Source organism: Ammospiza caudacuta, chromosome 9 (genome assembly GCF_027887145.1).
Source record: "Ammospiza caudacuta isolate bAmmCau1 chromosome 9, bAmmCau1.pri, whole genome shotgun sequence".
Lineage (NCBI taxonomy): Eukaryota > Metazoa > Chordata > Aves > Passeriformes > Passerellidae > Ammospiza > Ammospiza caudacuta.
In genome coordinates, this window is record NC_080601.1 from 838,348 (window position 1) to 861,630 (window position 23,283).

At 50.8% G+C, this 23,283-nt stretch overlaps 1 protein-coding gene across 1 annotated transcript; it reads right to left on the reverse strand.

Annotated features, from left to right (window-relative positions):
- Positions 1-6,653: 6,653 nt before the first annotated feature.
- LOC131561352 (collagen alpha-1(XIII) chain-like) lies at positions 6,654-23,098 on the reverse strand. The gene is made up of 4 exons (XM_058810632.1): positions 22,866-23,098; positions 21,525-21,839; positions 13,556-13,625; positions 6,654-6,754 (listed from the first exon to the last, which is right to left on the reverse strand). Exons 1-4 carry the CDS (start codon positions 23,049-23,051, stop codon positions 6,654-6,656), a joined length of 672 nt encoding a protein of 223 aa, XP_058666615.1. The 5' UTR covers positions 23,052-23,098.
- Between the last annotated feature and the right edge of the window lie 185 nt (positions 23,099-23,283).

Here is a 23,283-nt window from a genome sequence, read left to right on the forward strand (position 1 = left end):
CCACAGAAAGCAGAGAAATCCGGGCTGGGAAGGGCTCCCGGGGTCAGCTCACCCAGTGGGTTTTCATACTTGGAGGCCCCCCCAAGGTTTCCCAGTAGTGGTGCAGACCCCTGGATGGTAAATGGAAACCTTATGGTGGCAGGCTCACTGCACTCCAGCACCTTCTGCCAGAGAGCCCCCAGGCTCCAGCAAACCACCAGCCCAAAACCGCTGCTCTCGACTGTCCCCCTTTCTCTTCCCCTTCTGCCTCCCCTGAGCAAACCAAACAGAGATTAAAGGATTCCTGTGAAATGAGAGTGACACGAAACTGAGGAGGGAACAGCTTCAAAGCAACCAAAGGAATAAGAAGTCTGTACCTAGCCCATTTGGGCAAATATTTCTCTAACCTGCTGCTGTCCTCTGGGGATAGCGACACCACATGCTTCCCTAGTGATCCAGTCCAGGCAATACCCAAGCCCTGATTCATAAGGCCATATTTATTATCTTTCTTAGAGACTACCCAAAATTTCCAGTGTTGTTGTTTAAGTCAGTCAATGACCTCTGATGCACAGCAAATTCAAAGAAGAGACTTTTTTATTTCTCTCCTTTTTGCGGTTACCTCATGTATTTGATGTCTGCAGTCCTGTTCCTCAGTCTTCTCTTCTCTTTAGACTAAACAAAACCTAATTCTTCCAGTCTCTCCACAGAGGCCATGTTTTCTGGACCTCTGGTTGCCCTCATTGCTCCCCCTCCGTGGCTTTTTTGCCTCTTGAAATGTAACTCTCAAACAGCAACCGCCTCTCCAGCTCACTGCATGAGTCCATGGCAGGTGACTCGGTGAAGGCACAAGACACGGTGTCTATTTACCTTATCCACAGGGTCTTACTCACAGAGGGAAAATGAGTTCCTCCCTGTCACCACCTCTGCCTTGCCCTTATGTTCTGACATGTCACTTGTTCTCCATGAGCCTCGAGGGCTCTCTTCTTTAAGAAGCTGATGTCCTCACTGTGGGGTATGACTGGCACTCATGTTCCAGTGAGGAGGAAGGTCTCTGCTCACTCACTTCAGCCTTTCCCTGGTGTCCTTGACAGTCCCACCCCACCCTAGGCTCCCAGATTTTCATCCTGCACACCCATTCATTTTAAATCCTTTCAGCTTCACTTTCCTCCTATCTTGAATTTCACCTTGCTGAGGACTTCCTGATTTTCTTTAGCTGATCTCTTCCTGTGGCTCCTTTGCACCGGGACAACTTCCAACAGTTTCTCTGTCAGGCTGCTGAGTTTTCTCAGCTTCTTCCCCAGCTCCCGCTCTCCAGGGGCACTACCCCACCAATTCCCCAGCTTCTTCTGGAGTTTTTGAAATCCACCTCAAACACCTGAGCACAGAAGCACCTCCCAACTCTTAGTCTGAAGATGCACATGCCAATTCAATAAGGTACCAAAATTCTATCCTTTGCCAGATGTTCGATAATCTCTGGAACTCCCACCCTACATCCCCTAACACGTCCTCTTCCATGCCAGGAATAAGAAGGTGGCATCTGAGAGCTCTGGAGAGATCCAATCCAGTTTGAAAGTCACAGCTGGTTGTTCAAGAGGAATCTCTTGTTTCTGCACTGAGGAGCTGACTTCTTCAGCACTCAGCCAGGCCCTGCACAAGCCCTATTCCTCTGAGAGCTGCAGAATTAGGAAGGAACCACAAGGAAAAAAATGGCCAAAGTAAATCATGGCTGGGCAAAGCAAAAACCAAAATCCATGGCATTTTTACTTCCTGCTGAAAATTACAATCTCCCTCATAATGTGGTTGTCTGGGAAAAGTAGAAAGTCAGACCTTACTACAGCTAATAATTATTTGAATGAATTCTCTGCTCGTGCACTTCAAATGCAAACTGCGCACTTTATTCATTTGACAAATTGCATAATTCATTTTAATCCTATATAATTTTTGCAATTAGCAGCTGATTTTAATAACTAGCGCACTGTTACTTTTTTCTCCCCCTTAATTTTTGTTATTCTTCTCTCTTTTCCATCTGCTAACTCTTTTCTTCTTCCTTCCTCCTTCCAAAATACTTCGCAACTTTTATAACAGCAAATTCTGTCACCTACCCAGGGACGAACAAAAGACCATTGTGTTCAATTTATCTTTTAATAGACTCCTTCCTCAAATACCTCACGGACTGCCAGTACTCCCTTCCAGACCCTGTCTCACACCCTTTTGAGTTATGAAAATGTTTGGGAGGGTCTTTCCTTTAGCCCAGACATTTTTCCACCCCGGATGATTGATAGCTCCCAGTTACCACTAATTACCCTATCAGCAGTTGGACATGAGCCTAGCCACAGTGCTCTTCCTCCAGAGGCCAGCAATGCATCCCTGCCGCTAGTTATCCTCTTCTTCAAGGACGGAACAAACTGACTAATTAGAGGCACCATAAATTCTTCCTTCAGGCTCTTCCTGATGCGTCGCCTTGTTTCCAAACAGAGCATGTGGAGGAGAGTGGGGCTGATGCTAGTCCTTTCAAAAGGAAAAATGTGATGGGGTTTACGAGCCTAAGTGGGTTTGTTCAGCGTGTTTTATGGAGCAGAAGAGGAGAGTGTTCATTCAGCCAACTCTAGCTGGTGCTCTTTAGCACATCTCAAGCTGGAGAGGTTGGCTTGGCTCCCCCATGCCCAGCGGGAGCCAGGCTGGGGCAGCATGCACATATGGAGACAACCTGCCCTGGCTTACAGGGATAAGGGACTCGGGCTTGCCTTACCTAGAATGAACTGTGCGTGCAGATCCCTCCCCTGCTGCCTCCAGTGCCAGCAGCAGATGCACAGCACACACTGTGGAGAGAGCCACCCAAGCAGAAAGGCAAAGAAGGAACCCCAACCAACTGCTGCCTCCCGCCGAGCGTGGGCTGGAAGGCACCTGCGTGCTCCCATCCTCCCAACATGGCAAATTTGACTCAGTGAGTTTGCTGAATTCTGTCAGGACCTCCATCTTGTTTGAGAGGGCAAGATGTTTTCTTATTTAGGCATACAGGTGGTTATTTTTTAAGGTAGTGAGAGATGCCATTATAATCTCAAAAAGAAAAGAGAACACAAAGAAAATGGACAAGAGATACTTTCCCTTCTCCCCAGAGCAGAGAAAAAATTACTTGGAGGAGAACCAAGCAAGTTTAGACATCAGTTACGCCGAAGCTCTTCCTGCCAGACAAAAGGAAAGGCCCTGAGGGCACGAGGGCAAAAGGGCATTACCTTCAGAGAGAAGTTTCTCCAAAGTACATGGGCTGTGTGGTACACCTGGTAAAAAAAAAAGGTTGAGGCTCCTCAGCCACTGCTAAAGAGGCAAATTCTATCAAAACAGGAAACCCTCACTGTTCTAGAAAAGAAGAGAGCAAAGAGGAGGAATGAGAACCAAGGTCTGCAACAGCTTGCTGCATGGGAAAGGCACGTAGAAAAACCCATGCGTAGGAGGGAGGGATGCTGAATGCATGCCAAACCACACGGCACATGCCCCACGCCAGCCCTCCAGCCAAAGTCACATTTTTGTAGCTTCCCTTCCTAAAGGGCCCGAGAGCCACTGTCCCAGCAAACTCCAGGACCCTGCCTATTAAGATACAGCTTAGTGCAATAGCAGAGGATGGGGATCTATCCAGGATGGCTTTAGAATTCAGAGACAGAAATATTCACAACCACACCTGACAAGCCTCATCTCCACCTGCTTCCCCAGAAAATAAGCATTTTCTATCAGCACTCAGGTCATCCATAACCAAGAGATCACCACACACATGAACTGGGGGCAAACCAATCAACACAAGGCTACACCTTTCAGAAAAACACACACTTACTTTCCCCTCTCCTCTCCTGTGTTTAAACCCAGATGAAATCACATTGCACAGGGAGGCTCACAATAACACCCTTGTCCCTGGGTTTCAGAGGGGTCAGAGGCAGGTACACTGCTCCCTGTTGAGCAGAGGGCTGACCCGGGGCTCCCTCACTGTGGCCAGGGCAGTGCCACAGACCTGTAAGCTCTGTGGGTGCTTTTGGGGTTTCAACCCCTCTGCCATGTGTGTGGCACTTGTATATCTGAGAGTCTAATGGGAAGTTAATCTGTAGGCAAGGACTGCCATTTTGGGAGACATAACTACTGCCTCTTTGCTGCCAAAATTGCTCTAATAAGGAGCTAATATTTAAAACCTAAACAAAAAAAGGATTAAAAAAAAATCCTAGCCCATTGTGTTCTTCAGCTCCGTTAGGGACGAGGCCAACACACAACTCCCAGCAGCTGCTGTTGCCTCCAGCAACATCTCCTCCCTGGGACAGCAGCAGCAGATGACAGAGGAGAAGGACAAGAAAAGAGCAGCCACCAGGATCTGGCTGCATCCACCCAGCGCCACATTCCAGCACCAGGTTCAGCCTCTGGAGGAGCCCTCCCCAGAGGTCCTCTACCTGCTGCTCCTGAGCTGCCCAGCAAGGGTAGCCTGGCGTGGATGGGACAGCTGGGTGGTCCCCAGCGAGGCGGACACGCTGCCCGGAGCAACACCAAATCATAATAAACAAGTCCCTCAGAGCACAAAGCTCTGTCAGTTCAGATTCCAGTTCAGCTGATATAATCTTCATTTTTTTCTTTGAAAGAAAGGAAAAAAAGAAAAGCAGAAAGCAAAAAGCAGACATCCTAAGGGAGAGGAGTGAGGCAAGCGATGGATTGATACTGCCCGTGTGAGCCTCAGCCCCCCATGTGCTGTTAATCAGCTGCCCCCCCGGGGAATACACTGATTTAATTACTGCCTGCTTGCACAGCCCGGCTGCAATGCTGCTCACCCAAGACATTGCACGAGGAAGAAACAGGCACTGAGCCTCAGCAGCCAGCCAGAGCAGGATGGGCAAGCAGAACAGGAATCATCTCAGCACTGGTTTGGGGAGAGAAGGGTGTAGTTGGTCCAGGGAGCCCATGCAAGCGGGCTGCCACCCAATCCATTATGTGCAAGAGGCAGACACCACGGAAGGGCACAGCACTGCCCCAGCAGAGCCCTGGGCACTGCAGAGGGCATGGATGCATCAGGCTGTCACCTTCCTTCTATCTGAAACACAACCTTGTTTTGAGGGGAAAACCAAAGACACACAGCTGGCAACAAGGGGGTTTCCAGACTGGTAAGGGGAGAAACAGCCATACGCAGTAAAGGGCAGATGCCCAGCTACCAGGTGTCATGACACAGCCCACTCCGCTCACCAGGTGCATGGCACAGACCCCATACGTGAGCACATCTCTCCAAGCCCTCTGACTGTCACACTGCTGGCATTCTGCAGTGTTCATCTGGGATGCTGGAGCATCACTCGAATGCAAAGAAGTATTTTCCAGGGCTTCTGCTGCACAATGCACTCGTAATGTCAAAGAGGCCGTGCAGAGAGGGACACAGACCTGGTACAGCTCCTGGAAGGGGAGAGCTGCATCAAGTGCATCCACCCTCAAATTGACTCATTGGACAGTCACTTGGAAGGGGCTTCAGCCCAAGGAGTGGGTTGCTGCTGTCCCACCTGGGAGGTTTAATAATTAATAATTAATGGCCGTGCGCTCGCCTGCGAAGGCCAGCACAAAAAGCGTCGCTGCGTCTTTAACAGCTGCCAGCGATGGGAAACTCATTGGAGTGTGCGTTCGGAGGGGAAGAAGGTTAAGATGATTAACTGGTGCTAACAAGTTTAGGATGTGGAAGAAGTATTTTCTTGGACGTCCATCAAAGAGAGGATTGAATGTTCCCCGGCGGAGGGGGGGCGGTATATGTTTAACAGATGAGGTTTCTGCCTCCCAAGGCCCGCCCAGCCCCGCATGATGCAACCTCTGCCTTTTAAAGGCTGACTCTGCCCCTGTTCCATCAGCGTACCTGCGGCCCCAGCCTGGCACAGCGGCTGAAAGGCGATCCGGGGGAAGGAAAGCCGCCCCTCCCCTCTTCCTGTTGATCTGCGTCCTGGGACACCCTCGGGCACCGGCGGATCAGCCCGGTCCCTGGTCCCCATAGGGCAAAGGTGTGGGCAGATGCCCGGAAAAGCCAACAGGGAATCGGGTATCACCACACTGAAAGCAGAAACCTTGGAGAGGACGGCTCCTCACGGGCCTCGGCATCCCACAGGCACACCAAACCGAGCCGTGCTGCCACTGGCCGGGCCACCAACCCACTTTTTGTGGGCCTCATGGCAGCACCTACCATCGGCACCGAAGCGAAGTCCCCTGGCAAGGAGCTTCGGCCGGAGCCGCCTGGCGCCTGCAGCACGTCCCTGGGCCCAGGCCGGGTATTTCCAGCGCTGCTCGGCGGCTGGCGGGCGCCCACGCCTCGCTCGTGCCCCAACGTGGAGCCTCACCCTCATTCCTCGGCCGCCGCAGAGCTGCCAGCACGGGCAGCACACGCGAGGCCCACGGCGCGGGGCCCGGACGTGCGTCACGGCTGACGCAAACCAGCCCGGCCATGTGCGCTCGGCCCGGGCCCGCGGAACACCCTCGGCCCCGGCAGCACGCTCCATGCTCACTCAGAGCCGTCGCACACAGCAGCAGCGCAGTGCGCTCTCTGGGCTCGCTCAGCCAGCTGGGATGGGTTTGCCTTGCTTTGTCAAGGCGCTGATTTATGCCCATATGTACCATACACATTGTAAGCGCAGGCACGCAATGGTGTAAACACTCCCACCGAACATCTGTACGCAAAGCCGTCAAACACGCAGAAGCTCCCTCAACACGCGCCACGGTGCCCCACAGGCAACCTGCCGGGCCCCAGTCTGCACGTGGGGTGCTGTGTCCCACTGGATTGTTACTGGGACATGGACAGTAAAGGTCACATCGAGATCACTGCCTGATCAAAATCAGCACAGCCACAACGCTTTTCTCCTGCCCCAATCTGTGCTTTGGCCGGGAGCACTTCACGGCCGGTATCTGCTCCAAAATCTCTTCCCCGTGTCTCTCTCTGCACCGTGCCTTTGCCTGAGAGATAGGTTAGTTTATCCCTGGTTTTGCATGGGGAACTGTCTCAAACAGCCAAGGGCTAGGATACAACACTTGGGCCACAATATACAAACACAATGTTAAACTTAATGCTTGTGTCACCAGGACTAATGCACACCTGAATATAAATGTTCACCTGTTTGCACCTTCCAGCAGAACTCAGCCTCCACAGCAATTCCATGTCTTTGGAGGAAATTCCTCCCACCTTCCATCCAGTTCAAAATTTTAAATAAGCCAAAAATAAAGAATTTAAAATAAGACATATGAAAGACAGAGAGGGGAGCCCTGGGATGTACAGGAAGCAGGCCTGAACATGGCAAGGGGGAATTATCTGAACAAAGAGATGGTTGTAAACAAACAGGGCCCCCTCTTTCAGAGCACCACTGTTCCAGGGCACCTTCCCCTTTCAAGGCTTTGGCTGTTTCTAAGCATATTTTGGATAAAGAGGGAAAGGCCAATGTGTTTGCCATGCTAACTCTATTGCACGGTAGCACCACAGGGATGCTTGAGCCCTCCAACCATTTTGAAGCACAGGCCACGCTCACAAATGTATTAATGGCTTACACAAGCCCTCCTAGTCTGCACTCAGGCAACAACTGCAGCTTAATTAGAATCAATTAAATACTCCTTAATAAAGCCAGTTTAAATCCCGAAAGCAGACTAAGCCGGATGAGTTGATGCTTAGAGGTTTAAGGAACATCCTTTCTCCCTCTTCCTGTCCCTCAGCCATGGATGTGGCAACAGACAGGTGACAAACGCCAAGGTTGGGGTGACTCCTCAAGCCGCTCCAGTTAAGAGCACAGCAGCCTACATGTTCAGAGAAAGATAGTTAAGTGACCAAACAAACTATTTGTTTGGCTTTTTCCTGAATTGTTCATCCCCATTTATTCACGACTGCTCACAGAATCCATGGAATTCATTGTGTGGTTTGCATCTTCAAAACAAATGGAACAACAGTATGTCTAAACCAAACAAACCCCAACCCAAAATACAGCCAGCAGCCCAGGGCGCATGAGCAACTTTCCAGGCTGAAGTGTGTATATACTCTGGAGGGCCCAAAAATGTGGATGGGGGAATACATTTAAATTTCAAGGAATAACAGAATTCCCATGGAAAAAAGGAGGGTAGTATTTAAGCAACGATTATACTGCAATTTCTATTCCAGATGTGCTAGGGGGTGGTGTGGCAGAGAACCCCATTTTGTGACAAGGCAATGTGCTGCTGGATGCCCATCACAGCTGCCCAGGCACTGCTCCCTCCACATCCCAGCTCTCTGCTCAGCCCTGCCACGAGGGCTTAGTCCTTCCAAGGGAAAACACAATTCAGAGAGCCCAGAGCTTCTGGCAAGGAGCAGCTGCTTGAGACACAAGTCCTCTTTTCCAATTTCTTTCTCAGCGCTTGTCAAAAAGCTGCGCTGAGGCACTTCCAAAGCGGAAAAGACCTTCTGCACAGTCAGCACAGAGAGCCACGCTGCCTTACTGTCCTCAAAAGGGGTGAAATACAAAACCAGAGCGTTTCAGCCAGTTCAATGCACCTCCTGACAGCAAGGCCGCAGGGCCAAGGGTGTTCCATTGCACCCTCCCACCTCATCCTCCTCGTGGCTCTGAGCCAGGGCCACTGACACGGCTTGTGGCTGCTGGTGCTTAAATAGCTGGAGTTGACCTTTCCACACCCTCACCCCACACCAGGGATCCCAAACACTCCTTCACCTCTCAGGGCCCACCAGTGTGTTCATGTTTTTAATCTCATGGGAGCCCTGGAGCAGCATTAAGACACTGGCACAGGTCGCCCAGAGAGGCTGAGGCTGCCCCATCCCTGGAAGTGTTCTAGGCAGATTGGACAGGTCTTAGAGCAAAACTGAAGGTGTCCCTGTCTGTGGCAGAGGAGAGGAACTAGATAATCTTTTAAGGTCCCTTCCATCCCAAACCTCTCTGTGATTCTGTGATCTGTCCAAGCAGCCCCAGCAAGCTGAAAAAGGATCACATTAAACATGACAGTGAGAAAACAGAAAAGCCATGAAAACCTGGCAAGAGATGGAGCAGGGATGTGGGGAGAAGGCAGGACTTGGGCACTTGTCCCTCTTTTTGGCTCATCTCCACAGAGATGTCTGGGGAGAAGATGCAAATCCCAAGTTAGAAACGGATGCATCCACTTGGATAGAACATCCTGCCTGTCTGCTGCAGGGCCAATGCTCAGCCCACGCTGCCCAGGAGTCTCCCCCTGCTCCAGCCATCCCCACCAACCCCTAATCTGCTGCCTTTCCCAGCACTTTTCCTTCCTCTGCACCTCTCTGTGGGGACAGGCACAGGTTGGGGTGTGGGAAATGCACTTCCCATCCGCTGGCCCCGCTGGCTGTGGGTGTCACATCCTGGGTGACGCTGCAGCCCTACACTGCTTCTTGCTGGCCTCATCCAGCAGCAGCCAGTGTGTCTGGACAGCACAGGATGGGTGTAGCCAAGAAGGAAAGCAGAATGCCTGCACTGAGTGTGTGCACCAAGGGGCACACATCCCCTGGGTGCAACTGGGACCATGGCTGCACCTTGGCTCCTGCAAGCTTCCCTGCAGGAAGGGGAACAGTAGGGAAGCTCGTTCCCCTTCTTGGGGAAGTCTGAGTTGCAGTATCTGCTGCTGGTATTTCTGCAAAGTCAGCTGCAGCTGAAGAGTGGCCCAGCTGCCTTCTCTGTGCCCCACGGTGGGGCAGATAGGAAACGTGGGTGAAATTTTGTATGAGAAGAAAGGCCCAGGGGACATTCCTTTGCAAAGCCTCAAAGACATTCCGGAGAAAAGCTCAGCTCCTGGCCACTGCCAAAATTCTTGCAGCTGCCCCACAGCATCCCCCAAGCCCCTGTAACAACAGAAGGTACACTGGTTTGTGGCAGGGCTGTGCAACCTTCCTCTGCCTGCCAGTGCAGTGCCTGGCAGCTGCCTCCTCCTGCAGCCCAGGTCTCTCCTCTGCCCCCGAGTGCTGCCACAGGGAGGGATGGAAAAGCCATTCAGCATCCCTCTGAGCTGCTTCCCTGCTTGCATGGCTGACCGCCTCCGGCACCGCAGGCTCCCAACCTGACCAAGGAGAAACCGGACCAAAACAAGCACTGTGGAGGCAGAGGGAAAGCAGCCAGCCCTTTTTTGCTTTTTTTTTTTTTTTTTAAAGGGATATTGAAGACCAGAGCAGAGAGCCAGCACAGTGAAAAACAGCCACGTGGGGACTGTGAAAATCAGAGCTGAGGAGAGGAAGATGGGAAAGGTCTAATAAAGAGAGTCACAATATACAAAATACACAAGCGCCCACCTCCGCCAGGAAAGCTGTGGGAAGGGATTGTGGTGTAATCCCTGGCTGCTTGAGCCTGCCCAGGCAGACACAGTCTGGATCTGCAACTGGATCAGGATTAGACCAGGAAAGCTTAGGTTTTTTGCCCTGTCAACCTGAAACAAAATGCTTTCCCCTTGCAGCATTTTTTTACTACATAGAGGAAATTAAGGGAGGTCAGTTGGCTGTAAGAGGATCCTCCAGCCTCAGGTAGCTCCTGACCACATCCACACACCATATGGAAAAGCATCTGCTCAGTCCCAGAAAAATTCCCCAAGTCACAACCATGCATTCAACAACCTCAGAGCAAAACAAGTGTGAGCTCCCTGCCCACCCTTGGCCCCAGCCCCAGCTCAGGGTCTGGGGTTGGAGAACAGCTGGGTGCGTTCATTGCTGCCATGGAGGTTTCACTTCTCCAACCTGTACAGAGCTGTCCCAGATCTGTCTAGCAGTAAGTGGGGACAGAATGAATGACAGAGGTTATCTATTGAAGGGAACAAAGTCATTAATTACCCAGATAGGTTATGTTAAACTTGAGGGCTGTGTCCTCCCCACCAAGACACTGCTGGAGAAGCCCACTGTGACGTCCAAACTCAAAAAACACAATGCCAAGGAGCAACATCTCGCAGGTAGGTAGTCACACCCAGCCCAAGAGATCTGAAGTAGCTGTTCCCCAGTCAAATGAAGCTTGTATTTCCTTATCATTTGCTGTAAATACAGCTGTGCTGTTTTCCTGACCATGTTATTTCTAGAACCCTTATCACACGCTCTCAGATAGGCACAGCACAGTCACACACTTCACAATCTTCTTTTTCTCCTATTCCCAGCTTTCCCAAACCATGTCTGTTCACAGTCCCATCTGTTCAGAAGCTCTTCCATGGCAATGGGCGACGCCGCCCTGGACCTCCACATCCGCACGGAATGGGTCAGCAAATGAACTTGTCTTCCTTTTCCCCTCCTGTGCCATGCAGGGACCTGACTCCCAGCCAGGGATGAACTCAAATGTCACTTCTGATAAACATTTATTTTGCTGAGGAGCATGGTGTGTTTATAGGCAGTGAGAAGCAGCGGGCATGCGCCAAGTCTTGCGACATCCTGATGCTTCTGAATACCTTGGTCTCCCGCAAAAGTCATCTTGTCTGGTCCTTGGGGCGTTTTGAACACCAGGGGAAAAATGCAGGGAGGAAAAGGACTCCCAAGGCCTTGTGCTGGAAGAGAGACCACGCTGGAACGTTTGCATTGCACCAGCCTGGAGACCAAAGGGAAACACCCTGGAGCAAAGGGTCTGAGAGGAGACAACTGCTGGCTAAAGGTGCCTTGGTTTCTGCACTGCTCAAAGGCAATCAAAACCTCACCTGCCTCAACATCAACTTCAGACCATGGCTTCACTTCCCTCAACAGATTAGCTGATGGGTGGGGGAGAATTTTATATACAGTTTCTGTATCCATAGAATATATGACAAAGACAAGCAAGTTGGACAGGTAAAAAGGAAGCCTCAGTCTTTAGGAGACATTTATTATTATTATTATTGTCCTCCTAAATCAAAGCTGTTACTCAGCAATACTATGAGCTTAATGGAATGAATGGGCACCTAAGACTTATGAGAAATCCAGCAGAGATTGCTGCCAAACCTTCCCAAGGGATGTGGGTATCTGTAACCAAGTGTTATGATCTCAACGCTGAAATACCTGGGCATTTCATCTACCACACAAGTGGTGTAGGAGTGACATTCACATGGCCTCAGAAAGGAGCTAATATCTTTTTTCTCTGCTCTGCACTCAAGTTCAAAGTTTCCTTCTTCAAGCTGGCTCAGAAGCACCAGGAGGACATTCACTCCTGTGGTTTTATGGCATTTATTTGTCAAGCCCAGGCAAGAACTTAAAAATGCAGGAGGGCTGTGATTTGTGTTCCCATTGAAGGGAAAATGTTGGTATTTAAAATCTGTTTAACTCAGTTTTGATCTGTTCTTTTGAGAAACGATACTTAGAAAACATTTTATTTGTACCATCTTTTAAATTTAAACCAAAACTGCTCCTGTTGTTTATTTCTGGGACTAAAAAGAAAGTCCAACAGTCCTGATCTGGACTACTCAAATCAGGCTTTTTCCAATGTTCTACAGTTCTAGATCCTGGATTTTAGTTTTTTTCCACCACAAACCTGTAGAGCTTTAACTCTTGCTTTTACAGGCTGCTGTGCTGCAAATTCATTTTACTCTGGCAAGTGACTATGTGTGTACAAGCCTAAATACAACGATTTTTGAGACCTTACCTACAGCAAAACAACTCCTTTGTAATTTTATCCACCCTTATCCCAGTCGTTGGCCACATTTAAATACCCTTTGTTAAGCACACTGCCAGATACTGTCACACTGGACATGAAGGAGAGCCAAAGGGGAAACAACTGAAAATGGAAATGCTACTTTCATGTGCTCGTCCAGACATAACCTTCCCTGCCACCTTCTTGGCAAAACAAGTTTCAGTCACCCAGTTTGCACATACAGATTCAAATTCTCCCAGAACTTCAGCTTTGGATGTGAGTGGCAGCTGGCACTTCTCTGTTTTTTTCTAGTCAAATGCATCAAAAGACAATGAGGAAGGCTGAGTGATTCATACTCGTGGAATGAAATGCCGTTCACAAACGTTTTTTCCATAGCAATTTGTCACTTATTGTATTGAAACCACTTCAGAAGATGTGTCTCAAAGAGCCTTTTGATATTAACATGATTAAAACCATCATGCAATTAGGCAATCCCATAGTATTTCTGTATGTTATATGAGTGGGACCTCAAGTGACCACTTCATTCAAGCCCCTCATAAATGGCTGCTTCTGGCACAAAGCTGTTAATCCTGCAACATGCCTCGGATAGTTGTAGAACACCAAGGAATTCAAATCTTCTCACCCTAGAGGCATTTTGGCTCACCAAAATTCAGCTTTGGTGCTCAATCTAGCCTACGTGTCTCACACCTTCCAAAATCAGGCAAGAAAGATGCACTTCCCAAGAGCCTCTCTGCACAATTCAACACCACTATCTAAAATCAGTGGGAACACTGGCCCTCCAGATGTGTCCTTCTCCTTTGGACATCCATCTGGATCTCTATCCCTTTTCCTGTTGTCCCTGTCAGATGTTGGCACCAGACTTGTTGCCCACATCTCCACATCAGTTTCCTGTATTTGAGCAAACTGTTATGCAAGTACATGTAACTTTGCATTCACACAGGAGACTGCATTGAAAAATCCTTCAATGAGATCTACGGCCAGGAAAGTTTTTGTCACTTTGCACAGTGCCAGCTGTCCCAGACCCCTACCTGCCGGGCAGTTGCATCGCTGGTGCGTGTCTCGGACTTCTCGATGTCTTGGCAAGTGGAACTTTAACTTCTGCCAAGAAAGGAAAAACAGAAAAAGGATTAGTTTGTACCACTGAAACCAAAGCCTCAAATTCTCGAAAAAATGGAACTGGGAGGGGATGCTGCCCAAGTAGAGATGGGAGAGACAGGGCAGAGCAGTTTGGGAATGAAGAAAGGCAATAAAGTTCATAGCCCTTAACTAGAAATGCGGGGTTTGATTGAAAGCAGGCTGAGGGAGTTTCGCAATGGCCTCCAAATGTGGTCCCCCTGACAGGCATTACAAAACCAAGAGCCAGCAGTGGCAAATAAATTGGTGATTGTGTCCTTGTGACAAAGCGACATTTCTCACAAGACCCACTCAGTGGGCAGAAAATGAAGATCTGAAGCAGGTCCTCTTCCACCCTGCAGCACATTCCTGATGATCCTGGAGACACCTGGATGACAGAAGGGTCCCACTGCAAGACCGTGGCTGAAGATGAACTGAAAACATCAACAGCATCCTCTGAAATCTTCAGACTCTGTGAAAATTAATTTTTCCCCCAAAGGGCAAAACACAACAAAACCTATCAAGAGCTTCCACAAGGTGGAATTTTGTCAGAATGTTGATTTCATATATGAGTTTGGATTATCTAATGGTGCCAGCATGCCAGTCTCCTGCTCTCTGGGCCCATCTGTGCATCTCTTGAAAGGCAAATAAAGTCCACCTGAGGTCACTGCATCTTCCCTCACTGGGAACATCAACAAAATTAACCCATGTCCTGAGAAAAATGTGCCTCAGGGGCAGCATCCTCACCACTCCTCAGACTTTATAAAATAGCTGTAATTAGTGAAGAAAATGCAAATCAATCCAAATAGGTTATTCATTAATGCCTGCAAACCACACTTGGTTAATGATTTGAGACCACTGAGCTGGTGGGGTTCCTAAGCTCTGGAATCACTCTCTCTTCCCTCCTAAATTCCCATCCCCATTGAGCCTTCCTATTTTTTGAACTACTTCACAAGTGGGCCAATATTTCAAAAGAAATAGCCTTATATAGGACACAACAGAAGCCTGTGCCCAAGATCATATAGAAATTGCTTTATTTTCTCAAGTAATTGAGCATGTTCCTGCAAGAAGACATCGGTTTGGGGAAAAACTCTTTTAGAGAGGATAAAAGTAAATCAACTTGTTTCCGCCTGGGATGAAGGAAGGCAGAACTGGCTGGAGTATTTCCATTTTTCACTTTGAAAGGATTGGCTTCTTCACTGCAAGTCAAAAGAGTAATGGTTGCTGTGACTGACTAGAAATTAAATCTTTTCAGAGCTTTATTTTGCATGGTAGATTGAAATGTTTTGATAGCAAGTTGATTTGATAGCAGGGTGAGGAGAGGGTTTTAGGCAAGGAAAACTGCCAGTTCCCATAGAGCATTTCATTGGTGTTTACCTTCTCAGTTAAAAGCACAGATATTCTGTGAATTTCTGCATTTGGGCACGTTCCCGTCCTGCTGCCAGTCCAGATGGCACAGCTCTGCTCTGGCTTCTGACTGCTAGTGGTCAAACATAACATGGGCACAAGCAGGAGAGCAGAGCCTTCATTTGCATACTCACACTGCTATGTGGACACACACAGCCCCATTCCCACCCACACATGTGCCGACTAAAGCATCTCCAACACCAGACTGCCACATTTGGGTGGTGCTGCCATGTTGGAATCAGGCTCAGACAAGGAAGGGATGATGGTTTGCAATGGCAGGAGCAGAAAGCCATTTCCTAGCCAACAAGGGTCCAAACACCCTGCATGCAGCAGGGGCCTTTAGAGGACACAAATCTGCAAGGAAACATGGAACAGATCCCTGCCCCACCAAGGCCAGAGGTACTGGAGGGGCTGTAAGGGGGAATGGCTGAGGTAGGCTGTGCCTAAGAAGCCTTGGCTGGGTTGCTGTGCAGGCTTACAAAGAGAGGAGCAGCACAACTGGACAGGGAAATGATGACCCAGCAGGACTGGAGCATGACTGGGAACGGAACAGGGCTGATAACATTTCCCTGAGGCTTTATCTGCAGGGTCAAGGCAGTGGAAAGACCTGGGACAACTGAAATAGCCTTCTCAAGGACAGGGGCCCCTGGGGAGGGAGGTGCTGGTGCTGCTGGGCAGGCTGGAGCACAGCCCTGTGCACCACGAGCATGCAGCCATCGCTCCCTCACCAGCCTTTGGGCATTCTCCCCATCCCTCGTGTCTCCCTCAAGCCCAAGAGCTCTGCACACCACAAGCATGCAGCCATCACTCCCTCACCAGCCTTTGGGCATTCTCCCCATCCCTCGTGTCCCCCTCAAGCCCAAGAGCTCTGCACAGCGCTGTGCACCACGAGCATGCAGCCATCACTCCCTCACCAGCCTTTGGGCATTCTGCCCCATCCCTCGTGTCTCCCTCAAGCCCAAGAGCTCTGCACAGCCCTGTGCACCACGAGCATACAGCCATCGCTCCCCTACCAGCCTTTGGGCATTCTGCCCCATCCCTCGTGTCTCCCTCAAGCCCAAGAGCTCTGCACACCACGAGCATGCTGTCATCACTCCCTCACCAGCATTTGGGCATTCTCCCCATCCCTCGTGTCCCCCTCAAGCCCAAGAGCTCTGCACAGCCCTGTGCACCACGAGCATGCAGCCATCACTCCCTCACCAGCATTTGGGCATTCTCCCCATCCCTTGTGTCCCCCTCAAACCCAAGAGCTCTGCACACCATGAGCATGCTGTCATCACTCCCTCACCAGCATTTGGGCATTCTCCCCATCCCTTGTGTCCCCCTCAAACCCAAGAGCTCTGCACAGTCCTGTGCACCACGAGCATGCAGCCATCACTCCCTCACCAGCATTTGGGCATTCTCCCCATCCCTTGTGTCCCCCTCAAACCCAAGAGCTCTGCACATCATGAGCATGCAGCCATCACTCCCTCACCAGCATTTGGGCATTCTCCCCATCCCTTGTGTCCCCCTCAAACCCAAGAGCTCTGCACATCATGAGCATGCAGCCATCACTCCCTCACCAGCCTTTGGGCATTCTCCTCATCCCTTGTGTCCCCCTCAAGCCCAAGAGCTCTGCACATCATGAGCATGCAGCCATCACTCCCTCACCAGCCTTTGGGCATTCTCCTCATCCCTTGTGTCCCCCTCAAGCCCAAGAGCTCTGCACATCCCTGGGGACAGCAGTGGTGCCATGGGACTGCTCCCCTTTAGTGGGAGGCAAAACCTACCAGGGATTTAGGAGCGCCTGGTGTTCATTCTCCTGCACAGTCTATTAAACAAACACTGCCACAGAAAAAATCCTTGGCTCTTGGAGACCTCAATTCAACTTTGGGTGGAGATGGGAAAACAAAACAAACCCCCCAGCCTTTTCTGCTTCCCTCGTTTTCACTGTGCAAAATATCGCCTGGTCCAACACAAGAAGCTGGCTTTGTTCAGGAGAGCAAACCAAATGTACTTCCCTCCAAAAATGTCATTTCCAAGAGAAAACTTTCATTCCCAGGCAATAGAAAAGCATTCAATTTTAGGGCAAGGTTGGCTTCTGTAAGCAAAATTTAAAAAGAGGATCGGCTCTGGGAATCTAGCGTTTGCAATCTCCTTCTTGGGATCTGGGGGATTTTCTTCACCTGGGGGATACCTGGAGCATGTAACATCAAGAGCAGCAACAGGCTGCCTTCCAGAAAGGCTGAAAACACTTCCCATGGAGGGGATTGCTTTGTCAGCAGAGCCTGCTCTGTCTGTCACGTTATCCAGTGACATAACAGCTGCACCTGCCCCTACAGCAGGGCAAGTGGCTGAAAGAAGCCTTTGCCAGCACAGGAGCCGCAGCTGACCAGCCCTGCCTGCACCTCTGAGGATTCAGGAGCCATGGCACACTGCTGAGTGAGAGGAAAGGGAAAAACCCTTCTGCAAGAGGGCAAGGCCAGGAGGGTCACGCTGAAACACCTGCTGGGAATGGGCACTGAAGCCAGCACGGGCTTGTCCCGTGGGTTTGGTTAACTCACCACAAGTGTGACAGGACAGGGCTGACAGGGGCGGACGGAGCAGCCACAGCAAGGCCACTTCTGACAGTAAAGTGTCATCAGGCTGTGGTCTCCTAAACCTTGCAGTGCCTGTCGATTTCGGATGGCACTTGAGATTAGGTGAGAGGGAGGGCACTCCTTCAAAGGGGGCAGATTAATAGCTCTTTAGCATTCCCAGTTGTTTGCAGTCACCCGGGGAGGTGAAATCATTTCCCACCGCTATCTCCAACAGCTAAGAGAAACACATTTTAAATAGATAATCTATTACAACCATCAGGAGGATTTCAGGGGTGGGTGGTTTTGTTAACTCTTTTTGTTTTACCTCCAATTTCCCCGTTTTTTCTTAAAGGCCCAGCTCCTGGGATCATGTGGCACAAAGCAAAAGAGAGCAGCGAGTCCTCCCAGATGGAGCAAAAAGCTTGGCAATAACACCACCTAGGTACAGGGATTGCAAGCAGCTGAAAGGAAATGGAACTCAGCTACCAGAGAAGCTGAAAGAAAAAAACAGATCCCCTGATTGTGGGGCAAAGAATCACACATACACATTTCTATCTCTACAAACACAAATTCTGGGATTTCTTTTTCCCTGCAACAGCACTGAATCCATCCCGTTCTCCACCCTGATGAGTTTCTGGCAAGTGAAATAGCGCCAAGTGTTACCCAGCATGGGAAAGGACCTTGTTTTCTTCTTTGGAAAGCTCTGCCTCTCTTGCAAATGCCAGTAGTGAGTTTATTTGTGCTCCTTGTATGATTTTACGATGTCTCATAAATGCAGAGGAATTCGAATTCCTACATGGAGTTAAAGTTCTCCCTGTACTACCTGCTTCTGGCCCATTCTGCACAGATGTTTTTACAAGAAAACCTAGTCAATTGACGTCTGGTAGGAAATTCCCTGGTGGCATTCGCCTACACCAGGCAGAGGTTTACAGAGTAGCACATGAAGCACTGGTCAGGCTGCTTCTGGGAAAGCCTCTGCCGCCCTCTCCTCACTCCTCCTGAGCTGAGATGGAAACTCTGCCACAGCCAGCCACCAGTGCTCGACAACCAGGCTCTGAGATGGAGAAAACATCCCCACCAGCTGCCTTAAAATTAACATCTTAAGCAAACCACCCCAGCTCCTCTCCCTGCCACTTTGCTTTACTTTTGCATGTCTTCTCTTTGCATAGAGAAGAAAGGCCTCTAAAAGGACTTTGGCAATTTGCACTTTGCCATCTGTACGGTGTCCCCTGCAGAGCCTTGGGAACACCCAGGGCACACCTGGGCACACTCATGGCCCAGACTGGAGGGCATTACACACTCCTGCTCAGGGCAGTACAGGTTTGGAGCACAACCTTAGAGCTCCTCTATCAGTCCTCACAGATTTTACTTATTCACATCCCTCCAGCTCATCTTCACAGCCACCGGAGCTAGAAGTGTGCTGTGCCTTCCCTCCCACCTCTGATCAGCTTTTTCTAAAGCTGGGGTTCCTTTAAAGCATTGCTGGTTTATTTTGTGATGGATTCACCGAGCTGGCAGCTGTGAAACCCATTAAGGTTGAAACACCAGGAAACGATGAGGAGGTGGCAATGAGAGGGTCTGAGCAGGGGGAGATGAATTTCCCACTTCCATGTCCATCACAGCAAACCCATCTGCAGCCCCTCTCCCCCACTCATGGCCAGCGTGACTTATTTTGCTTTCCTTAATTTTTTTCTCCCATCCTTTTCCTGTTCCCTTTACCTACCTTGTTTTCCTCCATCCTTGCCCCCTCAGTCAGTCCTGGGCCCCACTTCAGACATAATGAAAAGAGGACCAGAAGGATTTTTCTTTCCTTTTCATGGCACCCCACCATCTGTCACCAGCAGCCCTTGCCCTGGACCTCGAGCTGCCTGGTCCATGCCAGTGCCTGTGCTGAGTGTGCAGCTCTGAGGTTCAGATGCTTAGCACAAGTGGGCAGCACAGCTGGCAAGGGTGTCCTCCCTGGGGGACAGAGCCTGTCTCCCCCAGGGCATCAGACCTGCACAGGTATAAAGGGACAGGAGGCGTGGGCCAGGCATCCTTCCTCCTCCACAGCCTCCAGCACTTTCCTCCAAGCTCTTTTTGAAGCTGAAGCTCCAGGATGGAGCTGGTGGCACTGGTGGCACTCAGGAGCAAGTGCTGGCCCCTCAAGCTGTAGTTCCTGTCCTACAGCTGCTCCCCACACGGGCTGCAGTGGGGACCGTGGGCAGCCCCAGGAGCACAGGAGGGGCCGCTCAGCAAAGCGGGGTGCTGCGGGGCACACGGGCATCACGAGACCCCCATTTCCTCGCTAAGCCGAGCTATAAAAAGGTGTAAAGGTGTCGCTGCCAGCAGGACACGGGGCCATCTGGCCCCAGGCACCATTCCCGGGAGGCACTTCTCAAATCTCCATAGAGATAAACTTCAACTTCCCAGCAGACTCATGCCAGCAGCAACAGAGGGAATGCTGCACCATCCCCTGCCTGGTGGCAGGGAAGGAGTCCCTGCATGAGAGTGCAGCCACAGGGCACAGATCCAATCACTCACAATGCTTCTGCCTCCCCAAGCCCCTTTTTAAAGTAGGATATTGCCCCATGGACCCTGTGTTTCCCTTATTCCTTATCCAAAGAGGCAACTCAAAACCGTATCCTTCAGCTCCTGCAGCGTTTGCTAGCTCCAGGTTCACAGCTTTTGGCTGCACAGCCCAGCAGATCCAGGGACTGCTCTCACAAGACCCATAAACAGAAGCTGAGCCTGTCAGCTGTAGGTTTGAACTCCTCACCACAGACTTTCACTGCTCCTAGAAAGCAGGAGGGGCTCCAGGTCACCCCAGGTGCCAGGCAGCACTGCCCAAGGCAGGTCCCAGGAGTCAGCACTCTGATATGCCATTCCTCACCTCATCCGGCAACAGCAGCCCAAAAGAGATTTTTTTCAGCTGCAAACAGTTTTTGGGCCAGCCCCAGGGATCTCTCCAGCATGACTCAAGCCAAAGCTAGAGCAAACAGAGAAAAGGAGAGGTGGGTGGAAATGGCTGCAGCCCTGAATTTCACCCCCAAGCCTCTCCTAGAGCTGAGGGAACAGGTCAGTGGGGACCTGTCTGGAGAGTTCAGAGACATGAGCCACCATCTGCTCCCTGACACATGTCAACAGCACTTCAAAGCCCAACAAGGCAAGGAATATTCATCGCAGCCAGAGCAGAGGAACACAGACAGCCCCCAGCAGCATCACACAGCAAAGTAAAAGGTGTCAGCAACAATAATCTGCGCTCTCTTTAGTGATCTGCTGAAACCAGTAGCAGCATTCCCCCATCACCAGAGGAGAGCCCACAGTGTCCAGTGGAGTTTGGATGGGACTCAAGTGAGTATAGCACAGCCATATGCTCTGCATTGATGCCCTGGCAGTACCAGAAACCATCCTGGCAACACCAGTGTGTGTCATTTGTCTGAGCCAGGAGCTGTGGAAGGGGTCAGGGCTGGTACAGCAGCAATACCAGCCCATCACAACATTGGTGTGCTTGCAATTACCTCTTCCCATAGCCATGCTGGCTGTGACATGCCTTGCCTGTCCCCCTTCCAGGGCTCAAACCCAGGCTGAATGCCCAGGTTTAACCTCTAATTCTAACTCTTTCAGCATGCAAGACTCCTGAAGAGAAGGGCTGGGGGGTTTTGCCTCCCCAGCAGGGTAAGGGATGAGGTTTTCCTCTTTGCAAAGTGCAGGCTTCAGCTACAGCATGGGCTGAGAGGAGAGAAGTAAATGCCAAGCAAGTTTGAGAGGTGGGAGGGACCTGAAGGAACAGGGAATTCAACCTAGCAGCAGCATCACTCCTGCAGAGATACACTTTTAAGGAAGGGGGGGAAATGGATAATAACGTGCCTATGCAAGCATGCATATGCCTACACCTATACTACTACAACCTATACATGCAGAATGAAAGAACACTGACCTCATTGAGCAGTTGGTCAACTCTTCCCAAAATAGCCGTCTCCATTTGGTCTGCCGAGAGCCAGGCAGGGAGCTGTGTGGGTCTGTCGGCTTCCAAGTGGGACACGCGGGACTGCAGCTCGGAGGTCCGAAAGTACAGCAGGAGGCTGAGCACCAGAGAGAGCAGGGACACGCCGGGCAGCCCCGAGCCCAGCAGCAGGGGGAGGCGGCAGCACCGCTCCCCATCGCCGCTCCTGGGGGGAGCCACACACCCCCTGTCAAAAGCTGCTTCGTCGACGCCTTTCCAGCTCTTCTCCTCCAACATTCCCTCCCTGTCCTGAGAAACGATAAATAAATAAATAGAATAAATACAGCTTCGCTCCTACTCCAAGACGCGCAATCCAGAAGGCGTAAGAAAAAGAACGTCGGAGGGAATCCCAGCGCCAGCAGATCACAAGTGACAGCAATAATGACAAAAGTGGATGGAGGGGGGGTGTCTTTAAAAAATAAAAACAAACCACACACACATAAAAGGGGTGCAGAAAAAAGGGATCCAACTGCAGCAAAGAGTGCGAAGGGGGAAAAAATAATCTGATCGAGATTTTTTTTTTTTTTTCCTCCTGTATTTCAGTCTTTTGGTTCGCTGGTAAGTTTTTGATTCTTTCTAAGCTGTCAGTTTCAGTTCCTTCGCAGACTGGCCAGGAGCTCGCACATGGAAGTCCCCATTAGAGAGAGGTAATTCTCAGCTGCTCCGGCGACGCTGTGCTCTGGCTGATCGCGGCTCCCCTGTAACATGACACACTCCCTCCGAACTACGGGGCTGGGATGAGCGAGCTGCGCGGCTTCCCAAAGTAACCTCCTCTGCTCGCCCTCTCTCTCCACCTCTCCCTTGCCGCATGATTTATTTATTTATGCAAAGCGCCGGGGTGGGATCGGGCAGTGGGACGCCCCTGTCCCGCTCGGTCCCCAAACCACCTCTCCGCCGCCAGCCCTTCCCTTTGAAGTGACTCTCGCCGAGGTTATTTATAGTGGCAGGAAAGCGACTGTAAAGCAGAGGCTGGGCTCACACCAGCCCGCGTCTTCCTTTCCTCCAGGCAGCCGGCAGCGCTTTATGGGATGGCACAAAGGGGCTGTGGCGTCCCCCGCGCAGATCCCGGGGCAGCCCCCGGGCACCGGCACTGGGGGATTTGGACCCCGGTATTTTGAGGAGAGCAGCCAGGCAGGGCGAGAAGCAGAGGGAAACATCTGGAAACAAGAGCCGGCAGCTGAGGGCTCTGCAAGGAACAAGCGAAGGGCAGCAGGGAGAAACACCCCAGGCAGGCAGGCAGGCTGCAGTGCAAGGGGGGAACATCTGGGGCCTGACCTGGGGGTACAACATGCCAAGGGTGCTCAGAGGAACCAATCTGCTGAGGCCCTCTAGTGAAGCAGAACTTCCCATCATCTGCGTGTCCCACCAGGCGCAGGGCACCAGACAGACAGACAGACAGACGATCCCCCTTTGGCAGGGAGCAGTCTCCCCAAAACGTGCCGTAGGGCAGCTCCGAGCCATGCGTCTGGGAAACAAAGCCTCCTTCTGTTTTCAGCAGCAAGGGAGGGCCACCTATCCCAGTTTTTCTGAGCATAACATACAATATTTTATCCTCCGGTGTGACATGCAGGCTCTGCTGAGCCCCTGCCTGTCTGTCTGTCCGTTCTTTCATCCTCTCCTTGAGCACGCTCAGCAGTGAAGCAGCACAGAGCTCACCGTGGTGCACAGTCATTAAAAGCCAGGCAGAAATTGG

Coding starts and splice junctions, on each gene's coding strand:
- LOC131561352 (XM_058810632.1), bottom strand. CDS start 23,051: ATGGCTCGGAGCTGCCCTACGGCACGTTTTGGGGAGACTGCTCCCTGC. Junction 21,840..22,865: donor TTGGCATGTTGTACCCCCAG/GTCAGGCCCCAG, acceptor ATCGTTTCTCAG/GACAGGGAGGGAATGTTGGA. Junction 13,626..21,524: donor TTGACCAACTGCTCAATGAG/GTCAGTGTTCTT, acceptor CTTTCTTGGCAG/AAGTTAAAGTTCCACTTGCC.